This window comes from Rutilus rutilus (genome assembly GCF_951802725.1).
Source record: "Rutilus rutilus genome assembly, chromosome: 25".
Taxonomy (NCBI): domain Eukaryota; kingdom Metazoa; phylum Chordata; class Actinopteri; order Cypriniformes; family Leuciscidae; genus Rutilus; species Rutilus rutilus.
The window spans coordinates 7,056,217-7,072,247 of NC_140229.1; the positions used below are offsets into that span (position 1 = coordinate 7,056,217).

At 38.2% G+C, this 16,031-nt stretch overlaps 3 protein-coding genes across 4 annotated transcripts; 1 reads left to right on the forward strand and 2 right to left on the reverse strand.

Moving 5' to 3' along the window:
* Positions 1-1,018: 1,018 nt before the first annotated feature.
* On the reverse strand, positions 1,019-4,399 carry LOC311285195 (glycolipid transfer protein-like). The gene is made up of 5 exons (XM_084400723.1): positions 4,254-4,399; positions 3,458-3,516; positions 3,204-3,337; positions 1,582-1,732; positions 1,019-1,324 (listed from the first exon to the last, which is right to left on the reverse strand). Exons 1-5 carry the CDS (start codon positions 4,354-4,356, stop codon positions 1,142-1,144), a joined length of 630 nt encoding a protein of 209 aa, XP_084256849.1. The 5' UTR covers positions 4,357-4,399; the 3' UTR covers positions 1,019-1,141.
* A 1,564-nt stretch (positions 4,400-5,963) lies between these two features.
* On the forward strand, positions 5,964-7,022 carry LOC311284771 (trace amine-associated receptor 13c-like; the record flags this gene model as incomplete). The annotated part of the gene is made up of 1 exon (XM_084399983.1): positions 5,964-7,022. The coding sequence occupies one exon, from the start codon at positions 5,964-5,966 to the stop codon at positions 7,020-7,022; it is 1,059 nt and encodes a 352-aa protein (XP_084256109.1).
* A 1,627-nt stretch (positions 7,023-8,649) lies between these two features.
* On the reverse strand, positions 8,650-15,937 carry LOC311285194 (glycolipid transfer protein-like). Of its 2 annotated transcripts, none has more exons than XM_084400722.1 (5): positions 15,717-15,937; positions 14,926-14,984; positions 14,672-14,805; positions 11,476-11,626; positions 8,650-11,201 (listed from the first exon to the last, which is right to left on the reverse strand). In XM_084400722.1, the coding sequence occupies exons 1-5, from the start codon at positions 15,817-15,819 to the stop codon at positions 11,019-11,021; spliced, it is 630 nt and encodes a 209-aa protein (XP_084256848.1). In that variant the 5' UTR covers positions 15,820-15,937; the 3' UTR covers positions 8,650-11,018. The 2 variants fall into 2 exon arrangements, with proteins under 2 accessions (XP_084256848.1, XP_084256847.1); XM_084400721.1 differs by having other exon boundaries at positions 15,702-15,937.
* Positions 15,938-16,031: the final 94 nt, after the last annotated feature.

Genomic DNA, 16,031 nt, shown 5'->3' on the forward strand with positions numbered 1-16,031 from the left:
CGAGGTTTTACAAATTGAGGTGACATGATTGTCAAAAGAAAGGTAGGGGTCAAACTTGACCCCAAGGTTAGTAACGGAGGGAGAGAGGGAAATAGTATTACCAAAAAATGAAACAAGTGTGATGGGAGACGAACGTAGTTGATGAGGCGTTCTGATTTGGATGGCTTCTGTTTTAGAGCCATTCAGCTGCAGAAAATTTTGATTCATCCATGCCCCGATCTCCTCCAGGCAGGAGGTAAGGCGGGAAATGGTGGCAGAGGGGGAGCCGGAGGGAGTGATATGAAGATAAAGTTGTGTGTCGTCAGCATAGCAATGGTAGTGAATTCCATGCCTGCTGACGACACGACCAAGGGGAAGCGTGTAAATTGTAAAAAGGGTTGGACCGAGTACGGAGCCCTGGGGGACCCCACAGGTAACAATGTGTGGTGAGGATTTTGCCTCCCCCAAGGCTACATACTCGGTCCTATCTGTGAGGTAGGAGCGAAACCATTTTAGGGAAGTGTCGGAGAGACCAATATAGTGCTGAAGTCTGTGAAGGAGGATACAATGATCAACAGTATCAAACGCAGCAGAGAGGTCGAGAAGAATAAGAATAGGCTGTGTGTTGCGCGCGTACTCTTCGGCGTACCCTGACGTGCACCTCTCCAAAAATGTAACATCGCGTCAATTCTATGCGGACGCAAGTGTTGTGATTGGTCTGCTTGAACCCCTCCCTCGGGTTTCGTTGCCTACAGCGTAGAGGCTCCGGCGTAGGTCCGACGCAGAAGTATAAATCAGCCTTTAGGCATGCTGCATTCAGAATCGTGCAGAACGCTCAGATGCGATTTTATTCTGATTTTGATTAAATCACACAGCCCTAAGGATAAATCCTTTATAGGCTAAGTAAATACCACAATATTCTTTAAAAAAATAAGGATTGGTCAATTTTTATTTAATGGTGACTTTAAAGAGGCGGACGACTTAAGTGCAGTGCAGGTTTATAATAAACAGAATGTATTCATGCATTGGTGTGGACACTAATATAGTTATCGTTCCTGGTGTGAACGGGCCTTTTAACATGTATCATATTGTGTATGAAAACTGTGCTGCATTAAAGATGAATAGGCTGAATTGCTTCAGAAACTGACATCTGTAGGATGTTTCAAACTAAGTAGTCCAGTTCAGCATTCATTACAGAATACATTTCATAAATGGCATCTACAGTTGCAGTGAAGTTTATCAAGAACTGGCGAACTTTTGTTAAGCATTCCTCCTCTGCAACTTCTTGATCCTTGGATAAAGCTTTAAGAAAATCTGACCTGCATGGTGCGGCATATTGGGCAGCCTACAGAAAAACCAAACAAAATAGCTGGGTAAGCAAGCAATCATTGTCTTAATAAAAAAGCCATAAGTTATTACAGATGGCCTACATTTTTCAACTAATTAAATTCTATGACTTTTTTGTTGTTTGTTTGTTGTTTATGATCACAGTAAAAGTATATTTACTGAGTATGTTTGCTAGATAATTTCCTTTACAAGACTTTTCCAGACCTCATTACATGCCCATCTCGCCATGCACACATAGCTACTCAAAACACCCACCTTGAAAACTTTCTGGACAATCCAGCCATGATACCTCTTGAGGGCTTGCTCATAAGCTTTAGTGATATTGATGCGAATAAGATCGGGATTGTCCTCATCTCTCTCCCCATCCACTAGACTTTGCAGTAAAATCTGAATGAACCGAAGACCTCTGAGGAAAACACTGGTGATATTGTCAAACAATTTCTGAAAAATCATAAATTGTACATACATAGTATATTTTTATTAGAGCTGCACAATTAACGCATTAAATCCAATAAATGACATGTTTTTCCCCCCAAACCAGTTTAAGGTTAGGGTGTAGGGTTTGTTTAGGGGTTAGTATCTTGTGTAGCATTATGTTGGTGATCAGCAGTGTGATTGACATAAGTAATGAAATCTTTAGAATCGACTGCGGAAGGAGTTTGCGCTAAACAGGTTTGGGCAATAAAAGCACTACGACTACGAATTGGATTTAACGCAGTACGTCATCACTACAAGCTGCAGCGAGGACAGTCTCAACACCCACACGATCTTGTTCCCAGATAATGATTCGCAACTTTAGGTGCGTTCACATCATGTAGAAACTGCTGGTTTCACTACAGTGGTTCAGGCTGCAGGATTTCCGAATGACTTAAGAAAAGTTATCAGCAAGATGGTATAAAACTGTACACTTCTTGTCTATTACCACCCACTGCTACTTTACCAATAGCAGAAATAAGCACAGTTAGAATGGCAAAATATGTGGGAGAGCGTTGCTATATTGTGACCATATTGTATTGCAATAGGTAGCACTTCAAAGTTAATACTGAATCAAAACTAGTCAGCACAGGTTATAAGTGAGGTAGTTTAATAACAGTATTAGGTTATGGTTACAAATTAAATGTATAAAATTGTACAAAACACATTTAATTGTACCCAGAGTATGTAGAACGCGTGTTTTCCCCCCCAAACCAGATAAGTGGAAATCCCACCATGCAACTAATTCCATTGGTTAAGCTTAGAATGAAGGGTAGGGTTAGGGATTAGTGTCAAAGTCACTTGAAGGCAAGGGTGCAAGGTTAGCAAAAAAATAAATAAAAAAGTGTAACGCCTGCTAATGCTGTGGTACGCAGTAAAGGAGACTAGAGGCCACTTTTTTGATGGATGTCAATGGATGAGAGGCTACATTATGCTGTAGAAACTGGTTTTGTGGGAAAACTGCTTATTTAATGAATCGACAGCCAATTGGCTAATCTTCAACATGTTTGCTTTTAAACATTTATTTTGTATTGATCTATTTTTAAAGTTTCCACCTGTTTTTTAAGAGAATTCACGGGCAATTGAAGGAAGTATCCGCAAAGAGTTGTGCCGCTAGATAGTTACATATTTCACAATGTTACATTTTGTCAATTGCATTTTATAAATAAAATAAATGCAAACATTTTTCAATACCTCTAATAAATTACATTTTGCTTAGTGAAGTTCAGTTTTGTAAATCACATTAATAAACATTTTCCTTCAGAATTGTGTTCTATTTTAATAGCCTACAAAAATGAGATTCTCAGTGTATTTAGAATTGTGCAGCTCTAGTTCCTATTAATGTGATTTGTTGTTAGTGTTTCACATTATTTTGAGATATAAAATCAGAAGAAACAAATTACCTCTTTAACCACATAAGCGCCAGCGTGGCTCCAACTTTAGGCCACTCTGAGCCATAGATGCTTTTCTCAATAAACAGTATCTGCTGAAGAGTCTCATACTTCACTGGATCTGAGTCGTAGACAGCTTTAATTTTCTAGTGAGAATTGGGAAGAATTCAAAACACTCATAAAATACATTTTCAAAAGCATTTGATATAGGATGCATCCTTAAAAACTTATTAATGAACACATACTAGCTTAGCCCTTAGACTTACTGTGATGTTTCCATTTATGTCAGCCTTAATTGGTGCAAAAACCTTGGAACCCAGGCAATCTGAAACGTAATTTTATAAAACACATTATAACAGCTAATCCTGACATACAATTGTTTACAAATGTGAAGCAGCTATTTTGAAGTCCTGTATAGGTAGGTACCAAGAAAGTTGTAGCCATCTGGTAAAGTTAAACAAACTGTTCATCCTGTTCTACTAAAACTATAACTACTTATACTGTACTAACTAGGATACTAAAACTATAACTAGACAGGCCTAGAATAAAACACTATGAAATATATCAAGCGTTAAATAACAGGAATTCACTGAAACAACATTTATTGTACCCATATTCTGATCACTTCAGGAATCAAGAGGCATTTTTGCCTAGGAGATTTTCTGACCCTGGAACAGTGATAAAAGCGCGTGGTAATTTGGCACCACCGTGTGGTTAAAGGAGGTATTCACCCGCGCTGCGTAGAGTATCAGTTCTGTTTTGTCCACTGCGTTCAATGTAATGACCCCCTTTGTTGTTTGTTACACAAGTTTGGACAATTCAGACATTAAAAAGTCAAACTGAAATGCCAAATGTGAAAGGCAATAGAAGGGAGAGAAAGATGTAATGTCCAAAATTGCTTTCATTGTGTTTCCCTCCAGTAGTATTAATTCTATTTTAAATCAACTTCGGTATTTAATCTATAGGCCTTAAGATACAGTTTCTTATGCTCACTCACCAAAAATCTCATATATTATGTGTAACTTCCCATAATTAAGTCACACGCACAAGTTAACGACTCACCGAAAAAATGTGGCAGATGAGAAACTGACTCCAGAAATGTTTTCGTGGCGATCTCGTTGGTGTCTGGCAGCGGCGCAAACTGCTGATCCAGGAAAAGTGCCATCACAAAACATGTAAATAATGCTAACTGCTGAAATCTTGAGGCTTTATTTTCAATTGTCAAAGGTTCGCCGCCGTTCGTTTCTAATTTAAATTCTTCCGGAATGTCGTGAAAAAATATTCAACAGGTGAGGGAGAGTTACTGACAAATTGGCCGACTGAAGCAAACCCCGAAGTGAGTTCAGTCAGTCACCACAGTGAGGCCACAGCGTTAATAAATAATGACAGCATTTTAAATACCCGTCCTACTGAGAAATGGCATGCTATATGCTTTTAAATAATTCAATGGGTTATCCCGTTATAGGCTTAAAAACTTATCAATAGATCTTGTTGCAATTTATAAAAGAGTGCAACAGAGCAGCTTAAAAGGATAGATTGCTAAAAAATCTATATTGTGAAGATAGTCAGTGACCAAACAGTTGATGCGCCCCATTGACTTCCATAGTATTTTTTCCCCATACTATGAAAGAGACAGAGTCAGAGTCCTCGTCGGGAGCAGCTGGGGTTAGGTTAGGTGACTTGCTAATGGACACCTGGACACTTGGGCCCTGTCCCAAATGACACACTCCGGACTTGTGGACTTCCTCAGAGTCCACACTTTGGTGACGTCATGTAGTGCAGACCTATAGGGCCCTTGGCGCGAGTCCACGAGGGCGCATTAAGAGGTATTTTTGGGACAGACTCGATCGTCAAGCCAGAAATAATGGTCTGGTTGTTGTTGGACAGGAGGAATCACATTTTTGCGCTCCGACGTCTTATCTCCATGTCAACTACACAGCCTAATTTTACAGTTCTATATTTTGATATTGTGCATGCCACCTGGCCATTAGACAATAGATACATCATGCTTATTTAAATGATGTATACAGTTGTACATAATAATACATAATGTTCCATTTGAACTAAGATTACAATTTTACAACAAACAGAACAGAACAAACATGAAAGTTTGCAAATATATTTCATTCAAGATTTTAAAGTACAACATAATTCGATAATTTATTCTGATTCAAGGGGAATCAGAATGCCAAATCCAAACTGTGCGAGAGGAGGAGCTGGGGATGGAGGAGGGTAATTAGCTCCTGAGAAACGCGATAGCTGCTAATAATACTGAAGGAGCTTATATATGTATAGAGTGATAGGTGTCGTATTCCTAGGTAGATGTGGATCAGCTGAGGGTCAGCTGATGCGAGCTTGACTAACGTGACCTGCCAGAACTAATGCTACGCTTGATGATTTACTCACCATCAAGTCATCCTAGGTGTTTATGACATTCTTCTTTCAGACGAATACAATCGGAGTTATGTTGAAAAATGTCCTGGCTCTTCCAAGCTTTATAATGGCAGTGAATGGCAGTATCTGTTTTGAAGTCCATCAAAGTGCATCCATCCATCATAAAAGTAATCCACACTGCTCTCCAGGGATTTATGAAGGCCTTCTGAAGTGAATCTATGTTTGTGTAAGAAAAATAACCATATTTAAAACTTCATTGACTAAAATAACTAGCTTCCGGCAGACAGTTTATTTTTTATTTTTTATAAATAAACATTTTTGTATGTTACATCATCAATGGGCAGTAGATGGGTGGGCTGTCTGATTCAGACTATATAAATGAAAGGACAGAAAGGAGAGCAGAACAAACTCCTAACAGGAGGAGACTCACTCATGGCCTATGAGACAGAGGATCATGAGACTCATTACTGCTTTCCTGCCATCAACTCATCATGTATCAAGGGGAAACGCTCCAATCATGAATACAATATCATGTATGTGTTTGTATCATTGCTGTCAGCATGGACTGTGTTTCTGAACCTGCTGGTGATCATCTCCATCTCTCACTTCAAGAAGCTTCACACTCCAACCAACCTGCTCATTCTCTCTCTGGCTGTGGCCGACCTGCTTATGGGACTTGTTATGTCTATAGAGGGCATCAGATTTATTGAGACGTGTTGGTACTTTGGAGACACTTTCTGTAAACTGTGTATTACAATCCTTGGATTGGTCTTCTCAGCATCTATCAGTAATTTAGTTTTAATTGCTGTTGATCGTTATGTGGCTGTGTGTCACCCTTTACTGTACCCACGGAAAATAACCACAACTAAAACTTTAATAAGCATCTGTCTCTGCTGGGTTTGTTTTTCAACTTATAATGCTACAATTGTAATTAATGATGGATATTTAGACACTTCACACAGAACAGACATGTGTTATGGAGAGTGTTCTATTATGATGGGTTTTGCCTGGGGAGTTACTGATCTGTTCATGTCTTTTATTTTTCCTTGTACCCTAATCATATCTTTATATTTGAGGATATTTTATGTAGTACATCAGCAAGTGAAAGTTATAAACTCCCTGATTAAGGGTGGTAAATGTGTAACTGAAGGTTCAGTGAGGAGGAAATCTGAGAGTAAAGCTGCTCTGACATTAGGAATCATTGTGACAGTTTATCTGCTTTGCTTTATTCCATACTATATTTGTTCTTTATCAGTAATCTCTTCCACAATCATGCATATTTTAGCATGGGTTGTGTACACAAACTCAGGTCTGAATCCTCTGATCTATGCTTTATTTTATCCCTGGTTTAAAAAGGCAGTTAAACACATCTTAACTCTGAAAATATTTCAGCCAGCATCTTCTCTGGTTGATATTTTTACTGAGCATCAATATTAATTAAACTGGTAAAGCTGTCACTCATAAATGGTATAATTATCTTTGTAGGATTTAAATTTGTAATATCTTAATAGCATGTAGCTTTATGGGCCCCATTAAGAAAACATGTTATAAATTATACTAAATTATGTTTTTTTTTTTTAAATGGGAAAAGGGATAGTTTTCTGTGAGGGTAGTGGGCTGTGTTTAGAGGTAGTGTTAGGTTCAGGGGATTTAGTTTGTACAATATAAAAATCATTATGTCTATGTCCCCATAAAACATGGATAACCAACATGTGTGGTGTGTGTATATACTGTATTCATTCATTCACACACACACACACTCACTAGTTGCATGTAATTATGCATAATTTACTGTTATTACTATGGTAAATACATTTTTCATATATATAACAAGGACACTGTAAAATAAACTGTTACCAAATTTTGTAATGTTGAATACGGTGCGTATTTCTACAGTAAGCATTCATCGAAAAATCTAAAGAAAAAACTATAGAATAAAGATAAAACTATAGAATAATGTGAGACATAATGACAAATTTCATTAGGTGAACTAACTATTAAAAACAGTATGCAAACACAATTTCAATATTCAATTTATTTTAGCTATGCTTCTCTGTTTATGTTTCTCTTAGATGCATCTGTCATACTACCAATGTAGGAGTGAAATTTAACATCAGGTCTGTCATTTCGCTCATTATTACAACAGAGGAAATAAATATTCTCTCAGTCTTTGACATAAGATATAATGTGTTTGTGATTTACCGACCGAAATATAAATTGTATACAAAAAAACGAGTGGCAAATATTTTACGAATTAATATGTGTTTAACTGATATTTTAAACCAGGGGTAAAATACAGCAAAGATAAAAGGATTCAGACATGAATTTAAATACAAGTTCCATGTTAGAAAACCTGATGTGGTCAATGATATTACTGTGGTGTCTGTTACAATATTTCATGAGTTCGCAGTTAATGTTAAAAGAACTTGTCTTGCTGCCCTTTACTTCTTACTAGTAAAAATGCAATTACGACGAGTAACGCTGGGTACAATTTAAGCTAAAACGGCTTGCCATAGTAAGGCGATGCTCAATTTTGGAACTTTATTTCACAAGTGAACAATATTTACTCATTCTCTTTGTTAACTGGACTAAGAAATTTATGTTTGTTTGTCTGCAAAAGTCTGCCGGATGATGCAAAACGGCTTTCGTGGAAACATGTTTGGAACTTCATATAGTGGGAAATCAGATAAACTGTCACAAAGAGTCTTAACGTCAGAGCAGCTTTACTCTCAGATTTCTTCCTCACTGGACCTTCCATTACACATTTACTATTCATCAGATTATAACTTTAACTTGCTGATGTACTACATTGAAAATTCTCAAATATAAAGTTATTATCAGGGTGCAAGGACACATTACAAAGGGACACTGATCTGTGTGACATGTCACCTGCTAAGACCAGCACCATTGTAAACTAAACCAGTAGAGACAGATGCTCATTAAAGTTTAATTTAAAAGAGAATGTGCAATAGCAGTGCAATTCTTTTTCTGTTTACCACTTTTCCACAGTGTCCCCCAAAGTGTCACGACAACACAAATACAGGTAGATTATCTAGCCAAACTGTTTATTATACACCACATACTTTACAACAAGAATTTGTCTTAAGGCCTGTTCACATCAAAGATGATAAAGGCTCCAATAAGGTTCCACGGCGAAGTTCTTTTGATTTGGGGTAAAAATATAAGTATATAGTATAAAGAGAATATAGTATTAACCCTTCCCCCCCCTGAATATGATCCAGATGTAGTCTTTGAAATCTTTTTGCACAAAATGTTGCTTTTTTTATGAAACTTACCCACATTCAAGTGTTGCTAGAAGCATGAATAGATGCATGAAGCTAGAATAAAACAGGTTTTTTGTTTAAAAGCAGAGGGTCAGTTTAATATATTGCATGTTCAGATATTCATACAAACATTCTGGGGGCCATGACATTTTGGTGAAAATTATCAAAAACGCTGGCAGTGGCTGACAACTAAAAAAAAAAAAATGCTGGCTGGGAAAAATTTAAACATTGAAAAACAGTGTCAGTGTCTCTATCACTTAAAGTGGCTCTCCAGTGTGTTTGTGATTTTACTCGCAGACATCTGACCTTGATGGACTGAACAGAAGAAATGAAGAAGTTTCCACACTAAAGAAGGCAGAGCCTCAGCGCACACCTACAGATTACATAATCCCCATGGACCAATGGGAGTTTAAAGGTGTTTACCAGCCGCTTTGGCAAGCTGTTTCGAACTCCAGATACAAACTTAGTTTTGGCCTGAATTAGTTTGAAATGACGTCACACTTGTTCGTTCTTCGATTTGCTTGCCTTGAAGTATACAGTATCAGGGCCTTAACTATAACGATAAGTTTATTGTTTTAGAAATTGTTCTAAATTGAAAAGTAATACTATAGTAACAAATTTAATTTTAAAATGAATTAAAGAATGAATTATTTTGATTAATGATTACGAGAGCACATGAATTTAAAAAAAAAAGTGCACTAGGGCTGTGCGATATGGAGAAAAAACACTAACACGATTTCTTTATATACTCAATTGTCTTGGAAGCCAGCTTTGATATTTGTGGGCACCATATCTTTGGATAAATGATTCGTCATATGCGATTTCTTATTTGAACTCTTTTCCTATATGTTGTACAGTCCGCATGCCTGATTTTTGTTCACCTGGTTCGGATTCGGAATGTGCCATTGTTTTTCTGTGTAAGCACACACTAGACAGACGTCTTTTGCGTCTTTTAAAGGGGTGGTTGAATGTGATTTCACTTTTTTAACTTTAGCGAGTGTGTAATGTTGCTGTTTGAGCATAAACAACATCTGCAAAGTTACAACGCTCAAAGTTCAATACAAAGGGAGATATTTGCTTTTAAAGAAATCAATTTCTAATGACTACAGCAAACGGCCGGTGGGGATTTTTTTAAAACGAAGCATGAACACATGTTACAGTGCACCCCACAAACACAATCAAGCCTTAGAAAAAAGGTGTTTTACCACCCCTTTAAAAACCTGCATCTTTTTAACCGCAAAATGCATTCTGTGTGAATGGTCTACTATATTCTGTTTGGCTGCAACAATAGTTTGAAAGTGCTTGCAAATTCCCTGGCTCTATCAGGGCCAACTGGTGCTACCAAACCGGGCCGCGCACCAAATTAACATCCCCGCCTCCCACCCCCATGCTTGGGACGGCCTTGGGCTCTCAGAAACATCATCTCTCCTGTATCCAACATATTCCCAAGATATTATTAATAATAATATTTTTTTAATACTGTCCTGGATTTACCTTCCCTGATTCTGTGCTTACTTCCATGTCGTAATAGTAAACCTGCTCGTTCTGTTCTCGCGCTAGATTTAAGCCCAATTTATACTTCTGCGTCGAACTCACGCCGTAGCTACGTCGTAGGCTGTGTGTAGCACGCGTAGTCTTCGGCGTACCCTGACGTGCACCTCTCCAAAAATGTAACATCGCGTCAATTCTATGCAGACGCAAGCGTTGTGATTGGTCTGCTTTAACCCCTCCCTCGGGTTTCGTTGCCTACAGCGTAGAGGCTCCGGCGTAGGTCTGACGCAGAAGTATAAATCAGCCTTTAGGCATGCTGCATTCAGAATCGTGCAGAACGATTTTATTCTGATTTTGATTAAATCGCACAGCCCTAAGGATAAATCCTTTATAGGCTAAGTAAATACCGCAATATTCTTTAAAAAAATAAGGATTGGTCAATTTTGATTTAATGGTGACTTTAAAGAGGCGGACGACTTAAGTGCAGTGCAGGTTTATAATAAACAGAATGTAATCATGCATTGGTGTGGACACTAATATAGTTATCGTTCCTGGTGTGAACGGGCCTTTTAACATGTATCATATTGTGTATGAAAACTGTGCTGCATTAAAGATGAATAGACTGAATTACTTCAGAAACTGGCATCTGTAGGATGTTTCAAACTAAGTAGTCCAGTTCAGCATTCATTACAGAATACATTTCATAAATGGCATCTACAGTTGCAGTGAAGTTTATCAAGAACTGGCGAACTTTTGTTAAGCATTCCTCCTCTGCAACTTCTTGATCCTTGGATAAAGCTTTAAGAAAATCTGACCTGCATGGTGCGGCATATTGGGCAGCCTACAGCAAAACCAAACAAAATAGCTGGGTAAGCAAGCAATCATTGTCTTAATAAAAAAGCCATAAGTTATTACAGATGGCCTACATTTTTCGACTAATTAAATTCTATGACTTTTTAGTTGTTTGTTTGTTGTTTATGATCACAGTAAAAGTATATTTACTGAGTATGTTTGCTAGATAATTTCCTTTACAAGACTTTTCCAGACCTCATTACATGCAAAACAAAATGACATGCCCATCTCGCCATGCACACATAGCTACTGAAAACACCCACCTTGAAAACTTTCTGGACAATCCAGCCATGATACCTCTTGAGGGCTTGCTCATAAGCTTTAGTGATATTGATGCGAATAAGATCGGGATTGTCCTCATCTCTCTCCCCATCCACTAGACTTTGCAGTAAAATCTGAATGAACCGAAGACCTCTGAGGAAAACACTGGTGATATTGTCAAACAATTTATGAAAAATCATAAATTGTACATACAGTGAGGAAAATAAGTATTTGACCACCTGTCTATCAGCTAGAATTCTGACCCTCAAAGACCTGTTAGTCTGCCTTTAAAATGTCCACCTCCACTCCATTTATTATCCTAAATTAGATGCACCTGTTTGAGGTCGTTAGCTGCATAAAGACACCTGTCCACCCCATACAATCAGTAAGAATCCAACTACTAACATGGCCAAAGAGCTGTCCAAAGACACTAGAGACAAAATTGTACACCTCCACAAGGCTGGAAAGGGCTACGGGGAAATTGCCAAGCAGCTTGGTGAAAAGGTCCACTGTTGGAGCAATCATTAGAAAATGGAAGAAGCTAAACATGACTGTCAATCTCCCTCGGACTGGGGCTCCATGCAAGATCTCACCTCGTGGGGTCTCAATGATCCTAAGAAAGGTGAGAAATCAGCCCAGAACTACATGGGAGGAGCTGGTCAATGACCTGAAAAGAGCTGGGACCACCGTTTCCAAGGTTACTGTTGGTAATACACTAAGACGTCATGGTTTGAAATCATGCATGGCACGGAAGGTTCCCCTGCTTAAACCAGCACATGTCAAGGCCCGTCTTAAGTTTGCCAATGACCATTTGGATGATCCAGAGGAGTCATGGGAGAAAGTCATGTGGTCAGATGAGACCAAAATAGAACTTTTTGGTCATAATTCCACTAAACGTGTTTGGAGGAAGAAGAATGATGAGTACCATCCCAAGAACACCATCCCTACTGTGAAGCATGGGGGTGGTAGCATCATGCTTTGGGGGTGTTTTTCTGCACATGGGACAGGACGACTGCACTGTATTAAGGAGAGGATGACCGGGGCCATGTATTGCGAGATTTTGGGGAACAACCTCCTTCCCTCAGTTAGAGCATTGAAGATGGGTCGAGGCTGGGTCTTCCAACATGACAATGACCCGAAGCACACAACCAGGATAACCAAGGAGTGGCTCTGTAAGAAGCATATCAAGGTTCTGGCGTGGCCTAGCCAGTCTCCAGACCTAAACCCAATAGAGAATCTTTGGAGGGAGCTCAAACTCCGTGTTTCTCAGCGACAGCCCAGAAACCTGACTGATCTAGAGAAGATCTGTGTGGAGGAGTGGGCCAAAATCCCTGCTGCAGTGTGTGCAAACCTGGTGAAGAACTACAGGAAACGTTTGACCTCTGTAATTGCAAACAAAGGCTACTGTACCAAATATTAACATTGATTTTCTCAGGTGTTCAAATACTTATTTGCAGCTGTATCATACAAATAAATAGTTAAAAAAATCATACATTGTGATTTCTGGATTTTTTTTTTTAGATTATGTCTCTCACAGTGGACATGCACCTACGACGACAATTTCAGACCCCTCCATGATTTCTAAGTGGGAGAACTTGCAAAATAGGAGGGTGTTCAAATACTTATTTTCCTCACTGTACATAGTATATTTTTATTAGAGCTGCACAATTAACACATTAAATCCAATAAATGACATGTTTCCCCCCCCCCAAACCAGTTTAAGGTTAGGGTGTAGGGTTTGTTTAGGGGTTATTATCTTGTGTAGCATTATGTTGGTGATCAGCAGTGTGATTGACATGAGTAATGAAATCTTTAGAATCGACTGCGGAAGGAGTTTGCGCTAAACAGGTTTGGGCAATAAAAGCACTACGACTACGAATTGGATTTAATGCAGTACGTCATCACTACAAGCTGCAGCGAGGACAGTCTCAACACCCACACGATCTTGTTCCCAGATAATGATTCGCAACTTTAGGTGCATTCACGTCATGTAGAAATTGCAGTAATTAAGAGATTCCGACTTGTAAAAAGCTTTCACGTCCTTGTAAGACTGGTTTCACTACAGTGGTTCAGGCTGCAGGATTTGCCAATGACTTAAGAAAAGTTATCAGCAAGTTGGTATAAAACTGTACACTTCTTGTCTATTACCACCCACTGCTACTTTACCAATGACAGAAACAGTTAGAATGGCAAAATATGTGGGAGAGCGTTACTATAGTGTGACCATATTGTATTGCAATAGGTAGCGCTTCAAAGTTAATACTGAATCAAAACTAGTCAGCACAGGTTATAATTGAGGTGGTTTAATAACAGTATTAGGTTATGGTTATACTTGAATTGGTTACAAATTAAATGTATAAAAATGTACAAAACACATTTAATTGTACCCAGAGTATGTAGAACGCATGTTTCCCCCCCCCAAACCAGATAAGTGGAAATCCCACCATGCAACTAATTCCATTGGTTAAGCTTACAATGAAGGGTTGGGTTAGGGATTAGTGTCAAAGTCACTTGAAGGCAAGGGTGCAAGGTTAGCAAAAAAAACTAAAAAAGTGTAATGCCTGCTAATGCTGTGGTACGCAGTAAAGGAGACTAGAGGCCACTTTTTTAATGGATGTCAATGGATGAGAGGCTACATTACGCTGTAGAAACTGGTTTTGTGGGAAAACTGCTTATTTAATGAATCGACAGCCCATTGGCTGATCTTCAACATGTTTGCTTTTAAACATTTATTTTGGATTGATCTATTTTTAAAGTTTCCACCGGAAAAAATCCTGTTTTTTAAGAGAATTCACAGGCAATTGCAGGACAGGTATGCTTACGTTTACTGCATTTCTCATTCATTTCTATGGTATCCGCAAAGAGTTATTGATGCGCCGCTAGATAGTTACATATTTCACAATGTTACATTTTGTCAATTGCATTTTATAAATAAAATAAATGCAAACATTTTTCAATACCTCTAATAAATTACATTTTGCTTAGTGAAGGTCAGTTTTGTAAATCACATTAATAAACATTTTCCTTCAGTATTGTGTTCTATTTTAATAGCCTACAAAAAATGAGATTCTCAGTGTATTAAGAATTGTGCAGCTCTATTTTCTATGTGATTTGTTGTTAGTGTTTCACATTATTTTGAGATATAAAATCAGAAGAAACAAAGGACATGCAGAAAATGTGACTAAGTGAACAAATTACCTCTTTAACCACATAAGCGCCAGCGTGGCTCCAACTTTAGGCCACTCTGAGCCATAGATGCTTTTCTCAATTAACAGTATCTGCTGAAGAGTCTCATACTTCACTGGATCTGAGTCGTAGACAGCTTTAATTTTCTAGTGAGAATTGGGAAGAATTCAAAACACTCATAAAATACATTTTCAAAAGCATTTGATATAGGAAGCATCCTTAAAAACTGACTAATGAACACATACTAGCTTAGCCCTTAGACTTACTGTGATGTTTCCATTTATGTCAGCCTTAATTGGTGCAAAAACCTTGGAACCCAGGCAATCTGAAACGTAATTTTATAAAACACATTATAACAGCTAATCCTGACATACAATTGTTTACAATTGTGAAGCAGCTATTTTGAAGTGCTGTATAGGTAGGTACCAAGAAAGTTGTAGCCATCTGGTAAAGTCAAACAAACTGTTCATCCTGTTCTACTAAAACTATAACTACTTATACTGTACTAACTAGGATACTAAAACTATAACTAGACAGGCCTAGAATAAAACACTATGAAATATATCAAGCGTTAAATAACAGGAATTCACTGAAACAACATTTATTGTACCCATATTCTGATGACTTCAGGAATCAAGAGGCATTTTTGCCTAGGAGATTTTCTGACCCTGGAACAGTGATAAAAGCGCGTGGTAATTTGGCACCACCGTGTGGTTAAAGGAGGTATTCATCCGCGCTGCGTAAAGAGTTTCAGTTCTGTTTTGTACACAGTGTTCAATGTTTAATGACCCCCTTGTTGTTTGTTTCACAAATTTGGACAATTCAGACATTAAAAAGTCAAACTGAAATGTTAAATGTAAAAGGCAATAGAAGGGAGAGAAAGATGTAATGTTCAAAATTGCTTTCATTGTGTTTCCTCCCGTAGGATTGATTATTCTATTTTAAATCAACTTCGCTATTTAATCTATAGGCCTTAAGATACAGTTTCTTTTGCTCGCTCACCAAAAATGTCATAATTAAATAATAATTAAATCACACGTACAAGTTAACGACTCACCGAAAAAATGTGGCAGATGAGAAACTGACTCCAGAAATGTTTTCGTGGCGATCTCGTTGGTGTCTGGCAGCGGCGCAAACTGCTGATCCAGGAAAAGTGCCATCACAAAACATATAAATAATGTTTCAATTGTCAAAGGTTCGCCACCGTTCGTTTCTAATTTAAATTCTTCCGGAATGTCGTGAAAAATTATTCAACAGGTGAGGGAGAGTTACTGACAAATTGGCCGACTGAAGCAAACCCGAAGTGAGTTCAGTCAGTCACCGCAGTGAGGCCACAGCGTTAATAAATCATGACAGCATTAAAATACCCGTC

Coding starts and splice junctions, on each gene's coding strand:
- LOC311285194 (XM_084400721.1), bottom strand. CDS start 15,819: ATGGCACTTTTCCTGGATCAGCAGTTTGCGCCGCTGCCAGACACCAAC. Junction 14,806..14,925: donor ACATAAATGGAAACATCACA/GTAAGTCTAAGG, acceptor AATTCTCACTAG/AAAATTAAAGCTGTCTACGA. Junction 11,202..11,475: donor TTGTCCAGAAAGTTTTCAAG/GTGGGTGTTTTC, acceptor GTTTTGCTGTAG/GCTGCCCAATATGCCGCACC.
- LOC311285195 (XM_084400723.1), bottom strand. CDS start 4,356: ATGGCACTTTTCCTGGATCAGCAGTTTGCGCCGCTGCCAGACACCAAC. Junction 3,517..4,253: donor TCATCTGCCACATTTTTTCG/GTGAGTCGTTAA, acceptor ATTACGTTTCAG/ATTGCCTGGGTTCCAAGGTT. Junction 1,325..1,581: donor TTGTCCAGAAAGTTTTCAAG/GTGGGTGTTTTG, acceptor GTTTTTCTGTAG/GCTGCCCAATATGCCGCACC.